Consider the following 21,624-nt stretch of genomic DNA (forward strand, 5'->3'; position numbering starts at 1 on the left):
TAGCTGACAATCTGACCGCAGCCTATTCCTACATGGTACACACTTCCATACTAAACTGGTGAAGTTCGGGGGAAAAAAAACTCAAGACAATGAATTTCAGTGAGCTTTATTTTCAACAAAAACTTTCAATCATGTCCAATAATAACCATAACATCTTTGAAACATAAGTTCATTGTAAAACTTGCTTCACTGAAAAATTGCCAATTCTATAACAGCCAAATTGCTATTGGAACAAAACATAAAAGGTTTTGCTTCTCTTAAATTTGGAGTTGTTTTTAAGCAAGGTCTATTCTTCTGAAACCACATTATTTTAAACAAAAGAAAAAAAAAGCATCCAAATATCAGGGGAGCTTTTTGAAACTTTTTCATACCCAGAACCTTACTTTTGGATTCTTAGACCATGTTCTCCTGCTTAGAACTGCCCAACAACCCCTCCGCATGACATTTTACTGATGCATCAATTTTGAAAGGAATCCCAAAAGGACAACTCTCAAATCCTCCTTGATAGGCGAGTGATGGGACATGCCAAATTGTGCACAACTGTTGTGTGCAATGTGTTGCAAAACATCACAACAGGATAAATATCTGCATCAGGGCAGCAAATACAAGTTATCCCACCCACAAATTGAAAAAAAAAAAAAAAAAAAAAGATAAACCTTAAAGAGTGAGACAATTTATTTGCAAAAAACAAATCCAATTAGAGTCACCCAATCTGGGGCAAGATGCTCTCGTCTCAGTCTTCAAGATACTCAAAACACAGGCCACTGGAGGTGAAGCAGTATCCCTTCACAAAGAGCATAACAAAACCAAATCCTGAAGGATCAGATTCCAGCACTGAAAACATAAGCTATGGCTATCACAACCAGTGGCCTGACAAGGAACAGACAGCTGCCAAGTGCCTGCAATTTGACCCCTGTTCGCTCATCTAATGCATAATTTCTTACTTCAGCATTAATTATTGCCCTCCCACCCCCCTCCCAAAAACAAAAAAACAGCCAACTTGAAGTATGTGTGTGGGGACTACAATAGAATAGAGAGAACAGGGATCATTGTCCTAACCATTGAGAAACTCAGTGATAAATATTAACTAACCAATCCATACATGTTACGGTATTTCTCAATGATTAGAACCAAGTCAAGAAAGAGCATCTCACCATCGTGGTTACAGGAAATTTAACTTGCAAAAACGCTCTAGCTGACCAAATGGTCAAAGAACCTTCTTGCAAAATGGAGACTTTAATTATTTTATATAATAATACCACAGGCCATTGTATCCCAACCCCCCCAAATATCTATGCAATACAGGGCATAAGTGTAAGCCATACTCTCAGAAGTTCGAGGTACCAAATGTCTGGTTTTACATGCAGTCCCACTAACGGCAATTTTGTAATCTTCATGCCTGTTCCCCATCCCTCCCAACATTATGTTCCACACCACCATACACTTCTCTCCCATTTGGGCTATTTGAGTGTACAAAAAGCAGTGCAGTCAGTGTTATTGCCTGAACCCATATCTCTGTACTTCACGTAAGTGCAGCCCACCCTGCTAAAGTCTTAATTTTGTGCAGCATCTTTTGTCAACCGGTTTTTAGTAAAGCCGGCTAACTTGCAATGCACAGAGAATGAATTCCTGCTACATTTTAGGTCAGATGGTTCATTTTGATACATTAGGCCAACATTCTTCAAAAGGGGGAGGTGGGGGACATCTTCCTCCCAAACATTTGCAAAGTAATGTACCAGTGCTTAAAGAGCACAAAGATCAACGTAACAGCTAACACCTCCCCAGAAAACAGAAATCCTCTCTGCCAATTCAGCTGCACTGCAGCGAGTAGTACTACTACATGATAGAACATTATTTTCTCTTTCAACATTGACACTCACTTTGACTGGAGATCCTGGTGAGTGTCTCATGAGTCAGTTTAACAAGTTAAGGCTGGTGACAACAGAAAATTCATTATTCAAATGCACAAGCTTGACAAAGCCATCTGTCTAGAATGGAAACTTGATAACACTGGTAACAAAGGAGAATAATTGAGGGCAATAATTTAAACAATCGGCAATCTTAGTACAAGTGCAGCTTTAAATGATTGCACTCACCATCAAATTTGGATGGGCTAAAACATGTGATGAACTGTCTCAAAAAAACATTTCATGCACATAGTAAATTCAAATATTGTAGATCCTAATGTCTGCAATTTCTAAAATTATAAATAAATTCACAGGCCAATATTGCAGATTCCAAAGATACTCTGGCAGTTAAGGAAACGGTCTCCAGTGCTTACCAGAAAAAAAAAAGCTTTTCACTTTGTCAGCCAGCCTTTCAAACTTGTTTAAAACAATCTTAAAATGAAGGTATATACAAGGTGTACAGTGCGCCACACGTTGGCTGCACATCTCGCAGAATAAAGTATGGCCATCCATAGGAAGGTGAAAACGACAGAAGACAAGGGGGGAAAAAAAAGATTAAAAAAAAAAAAAACAACAAACAAACAAACATAGCTTTCCCTCCCCTTATGCTCCAAAGCAGGAATCCTCATGACTCAAGATGTTGAGAGGCTGCAGAGTGCTTATTAATTTTTAGTGTTCCAATACTGAAGACGGAGGAGGAAAGGATCTGGGTCTTTTAGAAGCATATGCTTCTTCACGAGCAACCGGACAGTCTCTGGCTGTCTCTTGGAAAAAAATCCAGCATCTCTGTCCATGGAATATCCAAGTTAGTCCTCACACAGCAGCCAGACTCATGTGCAGCGAGGCCAGCAAAAAGATAATTCAGACCAGCCCCGTCCTAATTATCTCTATTCCCAACAATTGGATGACCCAACCTAAAAGCAGTTATGAATTCACCTATGCGGCTGGACATTAAATTAGTGAAAGAAATTTTCAATTAGGTGAATGTGATTTTGTGGTACGAAGTGAGCAAGATGATGTAGGACAAAGGGTTATTACTTTAGAACAAGTTAAACTGCTTGTTAAGGCACTTGATACAAATTGCTGAAAAGTTTCAAAATAAAAAAGTGGAGAATGGAGGGCACAAGATAAGGGTCTGTTGGTGCTGGCATCGCGTCGGTGGTGGATATGAATCGTCAGGATGTGCATTGATATATTTTCAACTTGGTCCCCTGCTTTCCTTCCAGTGCTTGTCTTCAGGGTGTGGCGGTGCAGCAGAGAGCCCAATAAAAAGGGACATGAGTTCTTCCCAAAACGTATCCATCAAAATACACATTCCTTATGGTGGCGTCCGAAAAAGGAAGACAGACGGAAGCTGTACATAAACAGAAAAGGAAAAGAAAAAAAATAAAGAAAGAAGAGTCCAAGACACGGTAGGGGGAGAGGGGAAAGGGTATGGAGGATGGACTGATCTGTAAAGAGAGAAGAATGAAGAAGAGTTACACGTCTGTTTCTAATCAGATTTACCATGAAAGACATGTACCGTTAACGTCGACACCAATTATTGCCCTTATGGAGACTAAAATAATCAGTGCTGTTTGCAGCTGCAGATGGGTGATCATGTGACTCCACGATGGTAATGTGCAGCCCTGTAAAAGTGCATTGATATTAATCCTATGCAACCTTCCTGCAACTGAGTCAGTAGCTGGGTTTCCATCCAAATATATCGAAATTTTTGAGTGAATTTTGTCAAAATGCGCTAAAGAAAATGCGAATTTATGCCTGTTTCCATTAGTTTTGTTTTGCGATTATTGAGGAGAGTGCGCCGTGAGATGATGTCATAAGATAGCGTCTGTGTGTCGACTGAACAACAACACACACTCAGCTGACACTCAACAGCTGATCAGGGACAGATTCCTGCTGAACTTGTCGGCTCTTGGGAGAAGTCTGCTTACTATTTTGGCAGCGCTAACTTCGTACTAAACTATCCTAAATAAGGAATAAGAGACTAATAATAATAATAATAATAATAACTAATAATAAGACTGTAGCGTAGAAGTGTGACGTGGTATCCAGTCTACTAATCGTTTATTCGCAAAACCTGTTTCCACAGCAAAAAGTCGCATTTTCTTTTATGGATATGCTGAGAAATCCACCCCCTCCAAGCGTAAAAACTTTTTTGCGAATTTTCGGCCGTTTTTCGAATTTCTGGCGTTTCCATTCAAGTTTTTTTTTTTTTTTTTTTTCGCAATTTCTGAAAATGTGAATAAAAATAGGTGGATGGAAACCCAGCTAGTGTGAAACTCAAGGTATGACAATGTAAAAAAGAAAAAAAAAGGTAGTTAGTAAAACTCAAGTGCAAAATATCAGGCCAAGTGTCAGAAGACAAAAACTACGACTGACAGCCTAAATTGTGTACATGTCCCAACAACGATCCACCACAATCCACACAGCTAGTAAGATTTATATTTTTTTAGACCCAGCCAATAGTTTGTCTTTTCAAACTGGGTAAGAGCCGGTAGGGATTTAATATCTGGTCCTGGGACACTTCAAATCAGTGTTTGTGCTGAAACCAGTCTTTCCAGTTCAAACAAGGCCTCCATCCTCACTACACCACCCTGCTGTTCACTGATTATAAATTCATACTAGGTCTAGAATTCATGCTTCAAGTGTGACCTTCATACACTGTAATAAGGGTCTGAGGTGTTTCTCGGTACTGACAGCTGTTTCAGTCAGCGTATGTGGCTACAGGGTGTCAAATGTTTGTATACTCACTTGCTCACAGCTTGACTTCTTCTCCACTTTCACTGTGGTATTCTGCCACATATAGGCTCTTGTCAATGATGCCGGGAATTGGCTTGATCTCTGTTCCAAGCTGCTCCTCAATGCCTTTCAGGTTGAAGCGGTCATCATAAGTGATCAGGTTGATGGCAAGACCCAAGTGTCCGAAACGGCCTGAATGCGAAGGTGAGGAGAAGGTCAAAACACTTAACACTCAGAAATAATCCTGTCACACCAAGTATCATCTCCACATCATTGTGTAGCCCGCTTGGGTTCTTACCAGATCGACCAATGCGATGAAGGTATGTTTCTCCCAGCTTGGGAAAGTCAAAGTTGATCACAACATTCACAGCTTGAATGTCAATTCCTCTTGTGAAGAGGTCTAGGATGAAACAGAAAAAGACAGAGCAAAATCTTTTCATATTGTTGGAGCAACATGCCAATCAGCTTCAAAACAGCTTGAGGTTTAGGAACAAATGCCTTAGTTAAGATTTGGCAACATGTTTGTGCAAATGGGCTGGGTCAAAAGTAATTCTCCCTATATTTCCTGTATGTATTTTGCATATAACAATTTACAAGTTCAGTGAGGTTCAGATCTATGTGTAGAATGAGGAAAAACAGAAAACCAGTCAAAAACCTGTTTAATGCATAGCCACCATTTTGCTAAAATTGACTCAAGGTTAGAATACCTACAAAAAAAAACAGAGTAATACAATACAAGTCATACAACAAGTGCCTTGTGAGTGTGAAACGTATCCCTCATTTCTATCCCAAAAATGCCTTATTTCCACATTAACTTTCAGCTTTGTTACAACCAAGCAGCTGTGAACTCTGAAGACATACAGACCAGAGTTCAAGCTCTCAACACCCTCTAGTGATCAGAAACAGCTTACTGCAGCTGTTAGATTTGTCTGCTGTGTATTTTAAATTACAGATGAATATTTGCAGTTATAAAACTATTGTCTCAATAGTTACCTTGGTTGAAATCCAACCAAGGTAACTGTACTCAGGTTCTCCACTCACCAGTGCAGACTAGATTCCGGCACAGGCCATTTCTGAAGTCATGAAACACACGGTTACGATGCTCCTGGAGAGTAATGAGAGTAAACTATTTAGACACGACATATCGCTCATAACGAGGCACTGACTTGTCATAAAGCTGGTAAACAAGCAGCCACTGACGCAGTACTTTGACCTGACCTGTCTCATCTTGGCATGGATGTAGAAACATGAGTAGCCAAGCTGGGAGATCTTCTTGGCCAGTAGCTCCACTCTTTGAGAGGAGTTGCAGAAGATTATTGACTGATTGATCTGGAGCTGAGGAAAAACAAGATCACCAGTGCCAACAAACATTTAGTGCTACTACAAAACAAACACACAAACAAACAGCCAGCAAAACACCAAATTTTTGCCATGTATATCTGAGATCTTTATTTTGGCTGTACTTTTGTGGTAATGTTTCCAGCTGAAGCCATTTATGTTAATCGATCTGATATTTAAAAAAACACTTGGATATTTGATACAGTGGCCTATGCCAACGTCTGCATAATGCCAGTTCCTTGGTACTCAGTTGGTGCATGTCTACGTTAATCACTGAGCTGAAAATCTACGCAAAATCATTTCTTTCAAAAGAACCCAAGGGCAGTAAAAACCCAATTAATATTTTGCAACATTTAAAGCATTGCAAGTTTAGAGGTTATGATCAAGAGTCCATGCCCAATACAAGTTGTTAAACAATATCATGTGTGTTAAACAATATCATCAGGCATTTGACAACATCAGGCAATTATTCTACTTCCTACACTTGGGTTGCAAAATTCCAGGAATTTTCAAAGTTGGAAATTTTCCATGGGAATTAACGGGAATTTACAATAATGAACTGGAAATTTGCAAAATTGCAGGTTAGCCTATAAGGGGAAACTTAAAAGTACTTGGAGCATCTTCCAGCACAATCTTGGTTTAAAAAAAAAAAAAAAAAAAAAACAGATTTAATGCAAATAGATGTTCTTTTTTATTCAACATTCAATATTTTTTGTTGATTGATGCAAGAATCGATTAAAGTTCTACTTAAAATAAATCCAAGTTAAAAATGTCGTTTTGAAAATTTGTATTACTTTGCAAGAATATCTGCTTATGACAAAACAAAATTTCCCCAATTCCCCAGCTTAACGTCCCATGGAAAATTTCCGGAAAGTTTCCGTAAATTTTACAGCAATTTCCCACCCCTTTGCTAACCTATACGACCCCTAATCAAAGCCAGCAAACAATTATTAAATTAATAGACAGGAACCAAATCAATAGCTTGCAACAATGTTGGTCATGTAAAGACCTTTCAGAATACTTTTTTGGTGACAGTTTAAAGCAAATCCATCAGGAAAAGAGCAGATAAGCAAAACCTACCCTGGAGAACAACGTGTTAAGGCAATGGACCTTTTGCCTTTCAGTCACATAGGCATAATATTGAGTCACCCCCTTCAGGGTAAGCTCCTCCATCAGGTTGATCTCATAGGGCTTCTGCAAGTGAGAATTCTACAAAAAGAAGGTCAAGACAAAAGTTATACTTCATTTATCTTGAGGTGCTGGTTATGAGGGCACTGACAGCCAAAATGAAATGATAAGAAATAAGCGCCAGTTGATAAAACTTTCTGAAGTAAATGTAAGTGTTAGAAAATGTACCATAAATTTCTGAACGCTGAGCGGGAAGGTTGCAGAGTAAAGCAAAATCTGCCTCTGTTTAGGCAGGAAGCCCAGTATCTCCTCCATCATAACTACAAAGTCCTGAGACAGGAGTTTGTCAGCCTGTTGAGCACAAGGATATGGGAAAAAGGTTTATTCAGACTCCTCGACAGCAACTCCTTAAAATTTGAAAACCAGACCAGTTTAGGTACAGCAGCATGGGCCAAACACAGAGCTAAAAAATAAATAAATAAATAAATAAAAAAATAATGAAACTCACCTCATCCAGAACGATCATCTGCACTTGATTGACTTTGGCCACTCCTTTCTTGATGAGGTCTAAAATCCTCCCAGGAGTGGCAATGACCACATGTACTAAAAATAACAACATTTACTTCAGTGAAAAAGTAGGCAACCATCTACAGCTCAACCTACCTGTATGTAGAGTCTTGTCTATGACAACCACTACCTAGTAAGTCAAGTTTATTTGGTATAGCACTTTTCACAGAGCAAATGCCACAAGTCTTTCACATGAGTACAATGTTAAGAAAAACAAAATTACAAAATTACAAACACAAGATACCATGAGGTGGGACAACGACCACTTTGAATAAACAAGTCTTTAGGTGCTTTTTAAAAGCTTCAGAGACAGCAGATCATTTCTCTCTCAGTGAAGAGCATTCCAGTGTTGGAGCCACTGATCTGCCATCTGATCCTAAAAAAATCCAATTTGTCACACCCCCAAATATCCACACTGGCCAAAGATGCCAATTAGGCATGCCATCCTCTGGTGCCTATATCTCAACTATTCAAGTTCAATAAAAAATAATTATGTTTTAAAAAGCCAAAAGATATGTAGACATTGAAAAGAATGGTTGAAGACCCGAGTTAAGTACCATCATTTATCTTTTACAGCCCATCAGGTTCCATTTGAGCCAAGTGTTTAACACATGGGCTACTTAAAGGTCGTAAAGGTTTAAGACCAGCAAAGCAATGATATTGGTGTTCTCTGTAAATGTTTTACAAGTATTAAAAAAAACACTAACAAAAATTCAGTGATTTCTAAAAATAACTACTTGGATTTAAGAACCTCAACTTGAAATGAGATTGTCAAAACCATCTGCTTGTGTAATTTTCTTTTGCAATATCCAATTTCCATCTGATCTGTAATACTTTTGTTAGAGTGATTTAACCTAAAGAAAAGAAAAAAGCAGGTCTGTCAAAACAATGGGAAGTTGACCGTGTAATCTGAAAAATTTACCTGTTTCATCAAGTCTCATGATGTCATCACGCAGGTTGGTTCCACCAGTGGTGGCCATAACCTTCACCCCACCCATGTGTTTGCTGACCTGGATACAGATTTGGCTCACTTGCAGAGCCAGCTCTCTGGTGGGCACAATGCCCAGTGCTGGTCAAACAAACAAGTCAAGAAGTCAATTTTAAAAAATGAAAAACACATTGTATAAAGTTCACACATTTCTGTAACCTTTGCAAGCTCTATCCTGATTTGTGAAAACGTACAAGACTCTTTCAACTCTTTAAAAGAAGGCAACCAAGACAACAAGGGAAAGGAACTGCCAGGCAGCTCCTGTCACAGTATTACCAAGACACCTTGGTATGATTAATGTTGCGCTATGTGTTAAGTATTATTTAATAAGCCAATTTATCACTCCATTTTTACCCACACACGTGACCATAGTAAAATGATTAATATGTCAAAATCAATTATGCCTGAGTGAAAAGCCATCATTCAATTCTTACATAAAAACTGTGCTTTAAGATACAACAGTCCTCAAGTGACCATTTTATCAATCTTAATGACACTGTTTGAATAAACCTAAAATGGAAGATATTCCTTTAAGTTTGATTAATAAACCATCACAGAAGTGGGTGTGAATGAGGTGATACAATACTGTCAGTGTTAAATATTAACCATATTATTCTGTAATTAATATTTTCCCCAACCCACAATAGGAAAATAAACAGATACACAAAAGGCAAGGCAGGAGCAACAATGAGTTTCAGGGTCATCCATGAATCAAGTTTAGATAGATAGATAGATTTGCTTTATTGATCCCAAACTGGGAACTTACCGTTATTATTATTGTTATTATTATTATTTAAGTTTAAAGTTTACAAGGCTTTGTGGATTTTTGCTCTTCTACATAAAGTTAGCCTGGTCAACTTACTTTCTTGCTACCTCTACATTCAGCAGACTGTAAAATTTTAATTATTATTCACTATCCAACAGCAACTGACATCATGCCTGAACAGTTCAAAGGGGCAGAGTAAATTCAACATGTGAGGAAAAAAAAAAAAAAGGAGATGCAGTTTTACACAAAAAAGACCAGCCATCAAATGTTTGCATTAGCTGGTAATTTAAAAAAAAAAAAAAAAAAAAACTGCTATGAATACACTAACTGTAGGGATATTCAAGTCTGTCACTTTCATCCCCATATTTAGGAATGACTTTGATTGGGGGCTTTAACCAAGTCAGAGAGGTCAGGTCGCTCACCTTTCTGCGATCTCTCCTGGATATAATGTTTCAGAAAAATAGATTCCTCACCTTGTATGCAGTCCTTCTTCAGGTCAATGCGTTCAAGTAAGGGAATGAGGTAGGCTCCACTCTTTCCCGTGCCATTCTTGGCTCTGGCCAAGATGTCCCTTCCTGACAGTGCAATGGGAATGCTCTCCTCCTATAGAAGAAATTAAATCAATATTTCTGGTAGTAATAATGTCATTATACCATTATGGGGGAGAGGGTACAATTCAATTCAATTCAATTTTATTTATTTGTATAGCCCAGAATCACAAATACAAATTTGTCTCAAAGGGCTTTACAGAAAAACCATCTGACATTTGATGCAGCATTCAGTTATCAGTATGTCCCTTTGCTCACACTAAGCTAAGTCTTTCCAAAACTAAGAGCAATGATGCACAGTGTGTTTTATTAGGTATAAGATTTTGAATGTTCATCAAACCAAGTGTAATTTTTTATACACTTTTTTGTACATCTTGAACAAACACTTAGGTGTTCATAAGGGCTTGTTTTATGCTGTTTGTCATCAAGAAATCAATACTAAAATTTCACAATTAGTTTTTCCTGCTAAGACACATTTAAACTAACAGCCAATATACATTTTAAAAATACTGGCCAGTCATTACTTATGATATTACAACAAAAGATTTTAATCAACATGGATACTGAATAAGGTGTCAGTTTGGTACCATAATCAACTTGAAGGTCGCCTAATAAGATACGTACAGAAAATTTACCCAACCCTATCATCACCACAACCAGCACCTCACCAAAGTTTTTGCTGCCAGGTCCCTAAACTCTGGAACAACCTAACTGAAGAGATTGATTTAATGAGGTTTAAATGCAGAAAATGACTTTACCAACAAAGCCTTTTTTTTCCCCAGAATAGCCTTTGTCTGATTTTGTATTGCTTTATTGCTTAGCACTTGTGCTTTCAATCTCTTGCCCATTTTATTTTACATATATCTGTTATATATGTGCCTATGTCTTCCTCTCTAATCTCTGGGTATTATTTTTGTTGTATTGCTTTTAATCTTGTAAAGCACTTTTTTTGTAAAAAGTCTATACAAATAAAGCATGTGCATTATTATTAGTAATAGCAATGATATCTTTTAAAATAAGAAAGTGACTTTTTTTCAGCTGTCTGATGTATAATATCTGAATTTACCTGGATTGGGGATGGCTTTTCCCAGCCCATCTCAAAGATTCCCATGAGAAGCTCCCTCTTTAGGCAATAATCTTCAAACTCATTGCCTTTAGTTGCAGTCACATCCTGTGATTAGCAATACAAATAAAATTAAATTACAAAAAATCTCACAGAATGAATAAATGTTCACTTTCCAAAATAAAACAGATAATAGATCGTTAAACTGATACAACAATAGAAGACTACAAGATACAAGAAGATGTTTATTACCACAAATTTATGTAGATCAGTGGGGCATCTATGGCTATGAAGCAACTATATACAGTATATATGCACTATGAACTGCTACTAACTACCAATAATCATATTATAGTCCACCCCTTTCATATTAGAACCATGACAGTTACCACATTCACAGATATCAATGTGCATATGATGTAAAGCATTCCCATCAAAGCACTGGACATAAAAACAGAAAAAGGCTTAGGCTCAGAGAACGGAAAGCTTAGAAGTAATCACATTACTTGCTGGATCTGAGCACTGTGTAACATATATTCTAGATTGGCTTTACACCGTTAATTGGGCTTAACTGAATAGATTCAAAATAACTGACTGAAAATGAGACATCAGGCAAGTAGGCACCACAAACATACACAGGTAGAGTGTCTCTTGCAAATAGGATTATCATTTTTTTTTTTTTTTTTTTACTTTAAAAAGACTTCAGAGTGCAGATTTTTTTTCTTTTACACAAATGAATGCGATTCACATTTTTATTGCTTTCCTTTTTAACAAGGTGATTTTTTGCATATACCTACCGAAGTCTTCATCCTCATATCCTTTGGGGGTAATTTCAAATTTTTCTTCCAGTCATCTCCAGGCCTGCAAAGGGGAAAAAAGTCTTGTAAGCAAGAAGCCTATAATCAGTAGATTCTATATTATGAAATCTGTCATGCAAGAAAAAAAAACAGAATTAAGACATTTCCTGCTTGTAATCAGCAGACAAGTTGACATTCAGCTAACATCAATTATGTCTAGACATTAGTTCCTAAACGAGGCAAAGAGATAAAAAGGGAAACAATAGATCAAGTTATTTGATATTGCCATTTACAACTTACTTGATGACAGTGTTAGATGTGGGTGCTGGCTGGGGGTTACCATTGTTAACTGTGCTGGAGCCTTTCATCTGGCTAATATGCTGTTGTTGGGGGCCTCCTCCGCCTCCACCTGGTCCTCCAGCAGGCTTCACCGAGCCTCTGAGCTGTCCATTCTGGTTTGACAAGCCCAAAATCACTGGGTTCTCTGTCCTGGCGGTGCTCATGTCTACCTGACTTTACCTTTCTGTCCCTATAACAGTGAAATGTTTTACTGTGTCTGGAGAAAGCAAGTCCCCTCCACTGGGAAAATGTGGAACTTGAGGATTGTCCTTCCCTCTTTTAGATTACAGTAATTATCCAAATGTAATTTATTCAAATCTTTGTCTCAGCAGGTTCCTCAACAGTATAGTTCTTTGTGGAACATTTCACCAAGAGTCAAGAGAGAAAAGCTTCTTTGCGAGCTCAAGAAAAAAAAATGGCTAAGCATGTATTCCTTCAGCAAATTTGGGCTTAGCATAAATGTAATATGCCTTTGTTTTGTGGGAAACCATGCACCAAGAGCGCTCAGCTAGCCATCTTGTTTGGCTCAACTCAGCCGTTTCGTCCTTTCTGAGGTTTTTTTTTCCAACCCTGAAACAAATAAGAAACAATGTTAGAGTTAGCAAACTACCTTGAGACGTTAGATAGTGGTTAGTGACGAAGGACAGGAGACAAGATGTGGGGAATGGAAAGCATTACAGAGTCGATATTTAGCTCACTGGATGTCTGGCTCATGTAGATTTTAAACGCTAGTCGGGCTGGCCTGACGACAAAAGTTAGCCAACTCATGTACAGTCAACATCTTAAGAAACTCAATATAAACACGTCAGAGTATTTTAGGCCCCATGCTGAAACTTGCGCCAAGTTTGCAGTCTTGACCAGTGCATCGTTAGCAAGCTACACGGCTAATCAGGAGCATTTTCTCACGGCTCCATCAAGCTAAAGATAGCAACCCATAAAGCTAACGCTAACTCGGTTTGTTTAGCTAACGTTGTGGAACCCTTCCCTTCCCCTCCCCCCTAAAAAAACAGCTGTGGTGTTCAGTGCAATTCATCAAAAACACATATTTACTGTAACGTACACGTGAAGTCCACCTTCGTCAACGTTATCTCGCTAATAAAACTAGACATCCATCGCTGACGTGTGAGCTAGCTAGCACCGCGGTGAGTTTAATAGGTAGCCTTGCTGTTGGCTGCTAACGTGGCTAATGCTAGCGAACTGAGGTTAACAGTTAATCACAACATTCACTGCGAGGTAACACAAATGAAGGTTAGTTAGCTGAAGGTGGATGCGATGTCTAGCTTGCGGATGAGATGTAGGTGCGTTTACCTCGGATGACTGAGATAACCGGTTCACTTTGTGATGTTTGAGAGGTGGAATCAATTTTTAGCTGACTACGAGGGGGTCTGTCGGACTAAACCGAGCGTTCAAGATGGCCTCCACTCATATTTGAACCCGCCTACATCTCACTAATCAGCTGATTTCATTTCAAATCAACTAGTGTGGCACCCCGAAGCTTCCCCATGATCAAAATGTTTTCAGAGAAACCTTTGTAGGGGAGAGTGGGGTAAATAGTGCCAATTTTTACTTAAAGTGCCTTTAAAGCGAGGGGATTACAGTAATGCCTCCAACTAAAATATGCACATATAGTTTAGGATGTTGAGCATCCCTGGGAACAATCACTTTGGATCTTATTTAAACTGTTTGAGAAATATAGCTTTCGAAAAAAAAGTGGTTTTGTGGCACAACTTGCCCCCGGTGCGGGGTAAATTGTGCCATTAGAGAGAATACACTGGGGTAAATTGTGCCATTGATAACTGAAGTAAAACAGATCATTTTAATCTCACAAATGATAATGCTATATAAAAGCAAAACAAATTCAATACAAAATTATTTATTTAACATTTATTCATTATTTTAACAAGATCACAGGCCACTTTTCTATAACAAGGCCTAGCGCCACTTGAACACATACCCAGAACAAAATAAAAATTCAAAAATGAGCACCTGCAAATTATCTTCATCTTAATCTGAATAGTTTTAGTGATCAAAGGTAAGAAGACAATGTACAATAACAATAAAATATAAGAAAGTAATATATAGTATATAATCACAAGTTGTGCCACTGGCACAATTTACCCTAGGCCCTTTGGCACCCCAAGCCCACCATTTTGAAAAAAATGCATCCCCCAGCTGTTTTGAGCTAACATCATGCTAACTGTATAGACTCATGGTGTAGCTTACTAAAGTACTAAAACCTGTGTGAACTGTTTTTAACATTTTCTATAATTGTTCAAACACAGCAATCAAAAAACCTTGATCATAGAAATTTTACTCTGGAGGGCAAAAAAATGTTTTTTGAACTTAAATGTGCTTACCTCTCAAGCCATGTGTCTCCCTTCTTTACAGGATGAGTGAAATGGATGCCTCTTCAAAAATATGTGGTCACATGACCAACTTCTTCTGTAGTTTTCTAGATAACAGGGGTGGCACTACTTGCCCCTTGGCATAAATTACCCCACTCTCCCCTACATATTGTGTCCAATGTCACTGATGCTCTGTTATAATAAAATTTGGAAATAATCTCGGCCCCTCTCCTCACGCGAGTTCAGCTATTTCCCTGTTCACCGTCACGCTGCCTGCATTTACTAAGATTAATATAAACATGTCGAATTAAAACCCAGTGGTGTGAACTGTTAGTGTGCATTCAGAAACCCCCCTTTGTCTACTCAGTGAGGGCGTCATCCTGTGTCATCCACAATGGAGGTCATATTAGTTTATGATTTTACCACTTACACATTATCGCAGTTGCATTGCTTGTCTTATACCCTTATGAGAGAGGAGGAGTACATGAAGAATTACAGTAATCCCATAATTAACCGAGGCCCAGATTTACAGAAGCCTTTCATGGGTGCAAAAACCTATAGAATGTGCTAAAGCAAAGGCATAAGATAATCCATGTTCCGGTTGTAAACTTGTAAATATTTGGAGCATCTTCCTGACAGTGGCTACGTTCACACAGCGGCTGAAGGAACCCAATTCTATTTTGTTTGTTTATTTGTGTGTTTGTTTGTTTGTTTTTCTTTTCTTAGATATGGTCTTTTTGCCTTGACTGTTCATTTTTGTATCTGACATCAGTGTGAACACATCTGTACAGTAACCCCACATTTACAACACAAATGCTGCTGAACAACAACAAAAAATGTAATTTGCATGACACTCCGTTATCACAATTAATAAAATAGTGGTGCAGGCATTCATCTCTTGATTTGTTTGCTGCGACAACAGCAGTGTGATGGCAGTCCATCAGCTGAGGCTGAGGGCAAGAAGGCAAAAAACGGCTTTGAACGAACTGAAGAATATTCCCATATCTCTTAAATTTGCAACCTCTTCTCTTCCTGTCATTGTTACTGGAATCCCCCATATTTCGTTTTATTCACCACTGCTGACAGTCAATGAATAATGACGCTCTGAAAGTGATGTGACGGTGCTCAGTGGGAGAAAAAAAAACACGTTGATTGTTTTCTGAGCATTCACACAGCTGTCACATCAGCAGGAATTAGATATGTGTCTGACTTAGGACCACTGGCCCAAAATCAAAATAGAAACTTCCAGATTCAGTGTTTTTTATTTGCCATCCACACTGGCATGAAAAATGAAATGTTTCACATTTAGGGGGAAAAAATCAGATGTAGACCACTTTTTAGTGTACACATCGGGCCACATGTTGTGTCCGAGATGGGAGCATTGTAACCGAGCCCGACCCGAACCGGACCCGAGCCCGAGAATCTGCTTGTCCTCCATCGCCAGGTTACATTTACCGCCTGAAACAGCCTATGGGCTCGGGTCGGCTATCCAAACTCTAGTATGAACATAGCCCTAAAATGCGTAGTCTTTCCACCGTGGTACCACTGCGAACGGGCAGCCATTGAGCCAGGCAGTGTCGGTGACCCTCTGCCCCCAGCCGCCGGGACACAAACCATCCGCGGTCCCACTGTGGTGCGCCGTCGCGTGCCATGCACACACGCGAGTGTGAAGCCGGAAGCGAGCGGTTAAAGCGTCTGCACATGTGTGAGCACCTGAGCGCTGCACAGCTGCGCACCGCGGGACTTTTTTCCCCATTTGGACGCCTCTTGGTGCTTTAACCGCGATGTACTGACACCTAATTTTCTCAGGTTTTCGCGAATCGCCGGCTCTCGCACTTTATAATGCATAACGCCCCCATTTCTGCACACATCGTCGAGATGAAGACATTATCCTGTGTATCCTCCATATTAAGTTTTGGTTGAGTTGAAAGTCAACAACTTTACACGTATTGACGCATCAAACATTTTAAGTCTGGACTTTGGACATACTCATTTGTTTCAGGGTTCTTTTGTCGTGGTTGACTTCACGTGTACGTTACAGTAAATATTAAGAGTTCATTTGCAAAAACAGATATCTCCATTTGAATTTATTAAACCTTTTTAAACTTTTTTGAATTTTATTAAAATTTACTTTATATTTATTTCTATTTTTTATATGTTTATTTAGCCTGGCATAATGTTTATTATCCTAAATCATGCTTTGTGTGTGTGTGTGTGTGTGTGTGTGTGTCTGTGTGTGTGTGTATTCCAAGCAGTATCAGTGAAAAAGGTGTATTCATTATAAGAATGGCTTTTATCTGTTTTTGCAAATGAACTCTCCATATGTGTTTTTGAAGAATTGCACTGACCATCACAGCGGGTTTTTTAAGGGGAGGGGAAGGGAGGTAATTCGAGACCCAGTTCCACAACTTTAGCAAAACAAACCGAGTTAGCGTTAGCTTTATATGCCACTGGCTGCTAGTGGGTAACTCCTTGCTATCTTTAGCTTTGATAGAGCCATGAGAAAATGTTCCTGATTAGCCATGTAGCCTGTTAACGATGCACTAGTCAGACTGCAAACTAGTCAGACTGCAAACTTGGCTGCAGACTGCAGGGCGACTGCGGGGCTCTCGGCACCTCTTAAGTCTGGACTTGGGACATACTTACCAAACTTTGGACAAGTTTGGACAAACCCACTCTCACTAACGTGGCCATATTATCACTTGTTTGTGAAAATTATCACTGCTTTTGTGATGAGCTCTTTCAGAATGTAGGGTGCAGTTCGCGGGACTTTCTTTTCTATTGTATTTTTAATACAAACAATCTTGTGTGAAGTTATGTTTTTGATCAGTAAACCGGGACATCACCGAAATGCATCCAGCTCTGTACTCTAGTCTGTGGAAATTCTGACTACAAAATGTGACGGCGGGGCAGCGCCCACAAACATCGTGCCTTGGCTTCAAAACTACCTTTCAGAAACCAATGGGCGATGGAGCGCTGTCTGCTTACATGTTATTACTGTACGTTTGACACCTTCACACCCCCATCGAAAAATCAACAAAGCGATTAGAAGCAGCAGCTGTTACAGGAAATCTGTGCAGACCTCACTCCAGCTGTGTGAGCTGTAAGTCAAGTGAGCAAGATTTACCACCATGGATGCCACATTTTACGGGACAATATACCTGGGTGATTTGGTGAGATATGATGAAAATTTGCTTAAGACAATAATGAAGTGCTGTTTACAGTAAGATATATTGTGTAGTGTTATTGTCCATCAGAGGGGCTTTTATTCAGCATTTATACCGAGTCACAGTCTCTTGTAGATTTCTGGGTTTGATTTCTGAAATTCAAACTATGGATGATTTAGGGGGGAAAGTCCTATATTTTTAATATAGGATGGTGTAATTATTGGCTAGAGAGAAAATGGTATAGCTCTTCAATATTTTATATCAAGCCTGCGTTGCAGCCTCTTGAATTTAGACACAACAGACTAAAAGTTGTGAACAAGGTATAGTTACTATGATAGAGTCTACCACAAGTTGCTAAAATTGTTACAAAGTTGAGCCAAGATAGTTGTATGAACTATCTTGAATCACTGAGACCACGACTGATGTTGATTTGTTACGTAATCAGGGTGTGCTCTAAAAATGTCCTACTTACAAAATATGAAAATACGCAGTCTGAAATATCAAAAAATGCATTTTATACAAGCCGGCAATATAGTGACTTATTTACTGTTACTATTTGAACTTAAAATATCTTGCAATTAGTTTGTCCTACAGAATGGGAAAAACCGCGGAGTCAGAAAATTTATGAAAAATGCCACTGAAATAATTGTTTAATCCCAGACAAAATTGTGAGGGTGTTTCAGAGCAGCCTACCACCAGTCTGATGACCTAGAGTATTTGGAATTTCAATCATTTTCACAATCTTAATTATTTCACAGAGGAAATGATGTCCTAGAAAAATTATGCTGCTAAAAGTTTTGGCATAACAAAGTTAAAATCAATGCAAGGTGTAGTAGTCAGAAGTGGCTTTTTGTGTGATAAAGTTGACAGCTGGGATGATGATGATGATGATGATAGAATTCTGACTCTAATGCCCTTTTTCCACCAGAAAACACCTGGTGCTAGTTCGGTGCTGGTGCTAGAGCCAGTGCTTAACTGGTGCCAACAAAGAACCGGTTTGCTTTTCCACCGGCCAACAGACAAGCGGAGCCAAGTCAGAGCCACGTCATTGCGTCATCATCAAACGTGATCAAGTGGGTGTGCGAGACGCTCGCTCAGAATCACAATGGCTGTGTCCGAAATCACTCACTCACTCACTACTCCCTACTCACTATATAGGGAATTCAATGTAGTGGACTATACAGTGAACTCAATAGCGGACCGTTTCGGACACTACTTCGCTCGTTGTTCGGCGCCGTGATATATTGCCTGGTTAGTGACCATCGGATGTCCACTACATTTTGCGGTGGATTGTGGGATACATCCAGTGGACTATATAGTGAACATTAATAATCACTAAACATTCGGAAACCCCTACAAAATGGCGTAATCACTATATAGTGTACTATATAGTGATTAGGGAGTGATTTCGGACACAGCCAATAACAAACATGGACAATCCACCGTAGCGATGCAAATACTGCTTGTGTGTTTACAAGCCTACATTGCGGTCCAGAGGCGAAAAACGCAATTATTGCCGGCTACCCGTCGTATTTGTGGTTGGAACGAACGGTGACTGTTTAGCTGCTCCCGTTTGGGTCTGTAAGTCTGCCCACCAATGACGCGGTGGGTCGCGTCATCGGTTCTTTCTCTGCCTCCTGTTTAGCCCCTGCTCGCCGTTGGTGCTAGCTTGGAACTGGTTTGGAACCAGTTTAGCCGGTGCTTGGGCGGTGGAAAACCAAAAAACTGGTGCTAAGTCAGGCACTGGCTCTGAACCAGCCCTGGAACCGGCTTGGTGGAAAAGGGGTATAAGAAATCTTGTTCAGTCTTGTATTGAATTATTGTCTGTTTAACCACAACAGACTGTACATGGGAGAGACTTTCAATACATTTCAAAGTTAGACCTGAGAGCTGTTTGGTTGAATTTGGAATAAAACTATTTGACATGTGTGGCACAGTTGCACAGAAAATGAGGATGTCAATGTTAGACAATTCTGTGCATAATTTATTGCAGATGCTTCCTGAGCCACATTTTGCATATCTCTATTTGGGTTGCTTTGTGGTTTGGCAGTTTCTCACAGTCTGGCCATCTATAGAATTCACATTGAATCTAAGTAATGTGGCATAGAGTTCATCTTCAAATCACACCGAAATGCACTGAAATTCTCAAGATGCATTCAGGCTTTTCCTGTATGAAATATATCCATAATTTTTATGATTTATGGGTCACAGATTTAACAGATTATTGTGTGTTATCCACCGCAAAATTACTTGAACTCTGTAAATTTTATTATTTATTGGTACTCATGTTTTGAAACTGGTGGGAACAGGTCACAACAGCTGACTACCCAAATATTATGTTTTCACATTTGTGTGCTGCCACTTATAATGTGGTAGGGAAGCGAAAAATATGTATTCAGTGTTTCCTGTATACGGGACTGATTGTGAATAACTATAGGGAACTGAGAACAAAATCAATGCAGCAGTTTTCATCCTTTTCAGTCTTAGGTGATAATGTATCATTCATTTAAAGAAAACAAAAGTAGCCGTAAGAAATGTGGGCAAATCAATTCAGTGGGCAGTTGTTATGGTTAGTACAATAAACTATTATCAGTTACTGTGCCAAGACAGTGGAAGTTAACTGTTTCATCTCTGTTTGTAAAACAGGGTGGTGAAGGGGAGCCGGAGAATTACAGCTATGAAAATGGCTCAGGCTTCATTCCAGTTGTGGATGGTGTTGATTACGTCTGTGGCCATGAGACAGTGAGCATGCGGATATTTCGCGAGGTGTTCCATCCCCTGGTCTACAGCTTAGTCTTCTTCCTGGGCGTGGCAGGAAACGGACTGATGATGACGGTGCTCCTGCGTCGGGGACGTCTGCGCATCACTGAGATCTACCTACTTCACCTTGCCCTGGCTGACCTCCTGCTCCTTTTTACCATTCCTTTTTCTATAGTAGAGAACTTGGCAGAATGGGTGTTTGGAGAATTTCTCTGCAAGCTGGTGGGCCTACTGACTGACCTAAACCTGCTCTGTGGGAGTCTCCTTCTAGCTTGCATTGGGTTTGACCGATATTTGGCTATTGTTCACGCTATTCCTGCCATGCACAGTCGGCGTCCCAAAACAGTGCACCTAACGTGCATGGTTCTGTGGCTGTTCTGTTTGGGCATATCATTACCTAATGTTGTGTTTCTTTCTGTGAATGGAGATCACCCAGGCCCACGCACCTGCTTCTTGCATAATTATGGTATCAATGCACACAACTGGCTTTTGACCAGTCGCTTCTTCACTCATGTGTTGTGCTTCTTTTTACCTCTGGCTGTCATGAGCTACTGCTACACTGCAGTGATAGTTACTCTGCGACACAGTCAGAAAGGCCAGGAGAAGCAGAGTGCCATTCGACTAGCTTTGCTTGTCACACTTGTCTTTTGTCTCTGTTGGCTGCCATATAATATCACCATAACAGTGGACACGATGGGCTCTTTAAAGGTCATCTCCAACCAAAGCTGTGAAGCTGCTGAACGACTGGACCAAGCCATTGTGGTGACAAAGAGCCTGGGTGTTTCACATTGCTGCCTGAACCCTTTCTTGTATGCCTTTGTTGGGGTGCGGTTTCGCAATGACCTAGTGCAGTTACTTTCCAAATGGGGCTGTGGGCGTGTGTGCCTGCCTTTCATCACAGCTCAGGGTCATGCTCGGCCATCAGTTTCTGAAGGAGTGACAACCACCAGCACCATTTGAAGCAGTGACAAACTGCTGTACAAAGTCAATTAAAACTAGCATGTTTCTCAGCAATATCATGTTACTTACTTAATCATGTACAATGTATACCACTGCTTCTTTGATTGCACTTAAAAGATGTTTTTTTTTTTTATATCCAATGTATGCCAAAAAAAAACAAACTTCTTACTGTTGACCAAAATATCTTTGCTTGCACATTATATATTGCT

General features: G+C 39.5%; 2 protein-coding genes across 2 annotated transcripts; one reads left to right on the forward strand and one right to left on the reverse strand.

The window, feature by feature from the left end:
• Positions 1–90: 90 nt before the first annotated feature.
• On the reverse strand, positions 91–13,632 carry ddx6 (DEAD (Asp-Glu-Ala-Asp) box helicase 6). Its single transcript, XM_030066702.1, has 14 exons — positions 13,492–13,632; positions 12,145–12,753; positions 11,845–11,908; positions 11,051–11,155; positions 9,910–10,039; positions 8,605–8,751; positions 7,624–7,718; positions 7,344–7,466; positions 7,068–7,196; positions 5,868–5,984; positions 5,691–5,754; positions 4,948–5,049; positions 4,662–4,841; positions 91–3,358 (listed from the first exon to the last, which is right to left on the reverse strand). Exons 2-13 carry the CDS (start codon positions 12,345–12,347, stop codon positions 4,666–4,668), a joined length of 1,455 nt encoding a protein of 484 aa, XP_029922562.1. The 5' UTR covers positions 12,348–12,753; positions 13,492–13,632; the 3' UTR covers positions 91–3,358; positions 4,662–4,665.
• Positions 13,633–17,396: 3,764 nt separating this feature from the next.
• cxcr5 (chemokine (C-X-C motif) receptor 5) lies at positions 17,397–21,557 on the forward strand. Its single transcript, XM_030066998.1, has 2 exons — positions 17,397–17,701; positions 20,342–21,557. Exons 1-2 carry the CDS (start codon positions 17,660–17,662, stop codon positions 21,413–21,415), a joined length of 1,116 nt encoding a protein of 371 aa, XP_029922858.1. The 5' UTR covers positions 17,397–17,659; the 3' UTR covers positions 21,416–21,557.
• Positions 21,558–21,624: the final 67 nt, after the last annotated feature.

Source organism: Myripristis murdjan, chromosome 13 (genome assembly GCF_902150065.1).
Source record: "Myripristis murdjan chromosome 13, fMyrMur1.1, whole genome shotgun sequence".
Lineage (NCBI taxonomy): Eukaryota > Metazoa > Chordata > Actinopteri > Holocentriformes > Holocentridae > Myripristis > Myripristis murdjan.

What these genes read in the sequence shown, in the direction of transcription:
- ddx6 (XM_030066702.1), bottom strand. Translation starts at nt 12,347, where the DNA reads ATGAGCACCGCCAGGACAGAGAACCCAGTGATTTTGGGCTTGTCAAAC. An exon ending in TCCATGCCAAGATGAGACAG is followed by an intron (nt 5,755 to 5,867) that starts GTCAGGTCAAAG and finishes ATTACTCTCCAG; the next exon opens with GAGCATCGTAACCGTGTGTT. An exon ending in CCGGAATCTAGTCTGCACTG is followed by an intron (nt 5,050 to 5,690) that starts GTGAGTGGAGAA and finishes GTTTCATCCTAG; the next exon opens with ACCTCTTCACAAGAGGAATT.
- cxcr5 (XM_030066998.1), top strand. Translation starts at nt 17,660, where the DNA reads ATGGATGCCACATTTTACGGGACAATATACCTGGGTGATTTG. An exon ending in CAATATACCTGGGTGATTTG is followed by an intron (nt 17,702 to 20,341) that starts GTGAGATATGAT and finishes TTTGTAAAACAG; the next exon opens with GGTGGTGAAGGGGAGCCGGA.